The 3,030-nt window shown below is 43.6% G+C and overlaps 1 protein-coding gene across 1 annotated transcript; it reads right to left on the bottom strand.

Moving 5' to 3' along the window:
* Positions 1-1,016: 1,016 nt before the first annotated feature.
* On the bottom strand, positions 1,017-1,867 carry BJ212DRAFT_1305260 (uncharacterized protein; the record flags this gene model as incomplete). The annotated part of the gene is made up of 6 exons (XM_041333738.1): positions 1,017-1,079; positions 1,139-1,165; positions 1,223-1,322; positions 1,383-1,664; positions 1,757-1,770; positions 1,829-1,867. The coding sequence occupies 6 exons, from the start codon at positions 1,865-1,867 to the stop codon at positions 1,017-1,019; spliced, it is 525 nt and encodes a 174-aa protein (XP_041185897.1).
* Between the last annotated feature and the right edge of the window lie 1,163 nt (positions 1,868-3,030).

Below are 3,030 nucleotides of genomic sequence, written 5' to 3' on the forward strand. Positions count from 1 at the left end.
TGTTCATTCATTCCTCTGCTTCCAAATTCAAACATAGTCCTCTTGGGTCAAATAACACCCCTTTGGATAAGTAGTGTTAGAGCAGCTCAGTGAGGAGACTTCAGGAGTTGATAATTGTGTGCTTGACCTTACATATCTGAGTAGTGATGTTGAGCCAGGGTTTTCATTTGCCAATAGGCTTTAGCTATTGAAAGGGGACTTAGTGCTGAACACCAAGATTGTCCATTCCTGACTCTGTTTAATATTTATCATGAGTTCCTTGGCAGCAGGTTCAATAGTATATAAAGCTCTCTACAGCATTGACTAGTCCTGACCTTTGATCCTACCTGCTTGTGCTTTGGGAGTGACCTCTATAGCTTCACATATCTTACTGGTGTTATTTGTGTTGCAAGACAGGATTCTCTTTCTTTGTATTTGTCATCTTTGAAGTCCATACACTGTTGGACTGACTGCTTACTGCTGATCTCACACAACACCTTCTGCTGAATGTAGCTTAGGTACCACTGAACAGCCACCCATGAATGACCACATTATCAGTCATTGGTATTTGTCTGAATCACTGACTGTGGAGATATTTGGTTTTATAGGTGTGTATCTATAGATCATCTATCTAAGAAGACACTATGACTTTACTCCTATCATTGAAACCTTCAGCAGTTTCTCTCAGCACCATACTAGTCAGCGTACTACCACTGCAAGCATCTCTGGACCTCTCTGAAGACCATAAGCCCAGTGAAAATCAACAATTTAGAGGCAGATATACATAGATACAAATTGAAAAAATATAAGCCCTATGAAATTTATCAATCCATTTTGAGGTCTTTTGCCAGAATGTCACTTTTTGAGATGAAATAATATAGACATCAAGACAAGTTTTTTGCGTTTAGATAAGATTTTCAATGGCTTTAGATTTTTAGATACACATTTACATATAGGCTATCTACTATGGGTATCGCCATCATTCAGTGTAGTATCACTGCTCACTATGCCTCGCCCACCTGCCATCCTGCCATCCACTACTCCTTGTCTGCACCCACATCATTGCCAGTAGTACTGACTCCACTGGCAGCTGATTTGAGCTATAGAACAGGGCCATTAGTGTAGTACAATGAAATAGAATATAGTGGGTAGTGCTCACCTGAACAGCTGCCTTGCACTTGTATATCTACAATAGTACATAAATGGTATTAGATAGATATCAATATAACAAAAGAAGACACACCTCTTTGTCAGCTTTACATAGCCCATTCCAGTAAGATGCAAAAATGGTTGCTGGTTCCTTTTGATGGCCGTTTGATTGCCAGTTGAGAGCACACAGGTTTCTGTTTGATATGGATCATAGAATCAGTTTTGATTGGTCTGGTAATGATAGAATATCTTACCGCACAGTGATCTTTGGGCTCACCCACATTGGCTTGGTGCTTGGCTGGTGCTTCTTGATGCTATTAGGCTTCAAGTCACTGACCACGATCATGGTCTTCATTTGTTCAGTGTGAGTTGTTCCAACTAGTTCCACTGTCACAGCTAGTGAAACTGCATTGGTGTTCAATTGGACCTCTGGCACAGAGACTGGTGTGTTCTCATTGCAGGGTGGTATCATAGCAGAGTGGGATTCAGAAGGCAGAGAATTGATAGAAGTCAGAAGAAGTTGCTGTGGAATAGGTCTGGGCCAAGGTTTGAAAACAAGATTAGAACTATGTTAAATGATAGCATTGGTGTATTGCAACCATACAATTAAATGATGAAATGAACTTACAAAGGGTTTTTAACCTATAAAATCAGACATGTGGATTTAGCATCAGCACAAAATGTACCATGAACAACTCACCTCCATGGTAATAACTTCCTTTGCTTTGCCCTTGTCCATTCATGGTGGTGGGGTTGGCTCATGGTCAGGTGCAGTGCTATTGTGTGGTGGCAAAGGGAGTGTTGTTAACTGTTGACTGTTAAGAACCATGTTGCTCAAGGGGGAGAGAGACTGACTCAGAGGGGCTTGGCCTCAGCTTGTATGCTGTGCCCCTTACCCAAGTATGTGCCATTCATTTCATATGAGGTCTGATGATGGTCTGACGAAGTCTGGAGGACTTCCAGAGGCTGGCTACTCTGGTGGAGTGCTAGAGGACTTCCAGAGGAGTGCAGGAAACATTCGGAGGAGTGCGGGAGAGTTTTGGAGGAACACAGGAAGTGTTCAGGAGAGTTCCCACTGCAAGGTAATACTTCTACAGGAAACAAGATGGAAGGATAGGAGGTCCAGAGGTCCGGAAGTATGGAGGACAGGAGGACAAGATGATGGAGGTATGAAGGACAGGATGTCTGAGGGTTAGGAGGACGGGATGTCTGGAGGTATGAAGGACAGGGTGTACAAAGGACAGGAGGATAGGATGTCTGAGGGTTAGGAGGACGGAATGTCCGAAGGACAGGATGCCTGGAGGTATGAGGGACAGGAGGTCCAGAGGTCCAGAAGGAATAGGGGCTACATCAGACGAAGTCCAATGTAGAAACAAACAGAGGTAGACTACCCTAAGGTAGAGTTGGAGAGACAGGGATTGGACCTAAGTCCAGAAAGAGGGTAAGTGCCAGAAAGGCGGAGCTCCAGCCTAGGGAATCGATCCCTAGGCCTGATGGGTAGGACAGAGCTTAGGTGGACCAAAGTCTGAGAGAGGATTGGGCAAGTCTAAGTTGATATTCAAACTAAGGAACTACAGGAGTATCTACAGGGGTTATATACTGAACAGTATCTGAGGGGATCAGTAAGCAAAGGAGCAAGGCTATGTATGAGCATGTGGAAACACATTAGTAAGTAAGATGGAACATAAGTAAATGAACTCAGAGATGAAGACTCCGTACAAGGATCAATAAGCAAGATGGAACAAGAGGTAACCAAAAGCTGGAAGGCAGAGAATGCCTAAATGGGGATAGGCACAGGATATCAGACAGAGGGTGGGAATAGGTATGGAGATCTGGGGATCTGGAAGACAAGGTGGATACAGGACCAGGATATGAGAAGGTGGATAGAGTCCAGAATCCAAG

Source organism: Suillus subaureus (genome assembly GCF_016647635.1).
Source record: "Suillus subaureus strain MN1 chromosome Unknown BJ212scaffold_112, whole genome shotgun sequence".
NCBI classification, from domain to species: Eukaryota; Fungi; Basidiomycota; class Agaricomycetes; order Boletales; family Suillaceae; genus Suillus; species Suillus subaureus.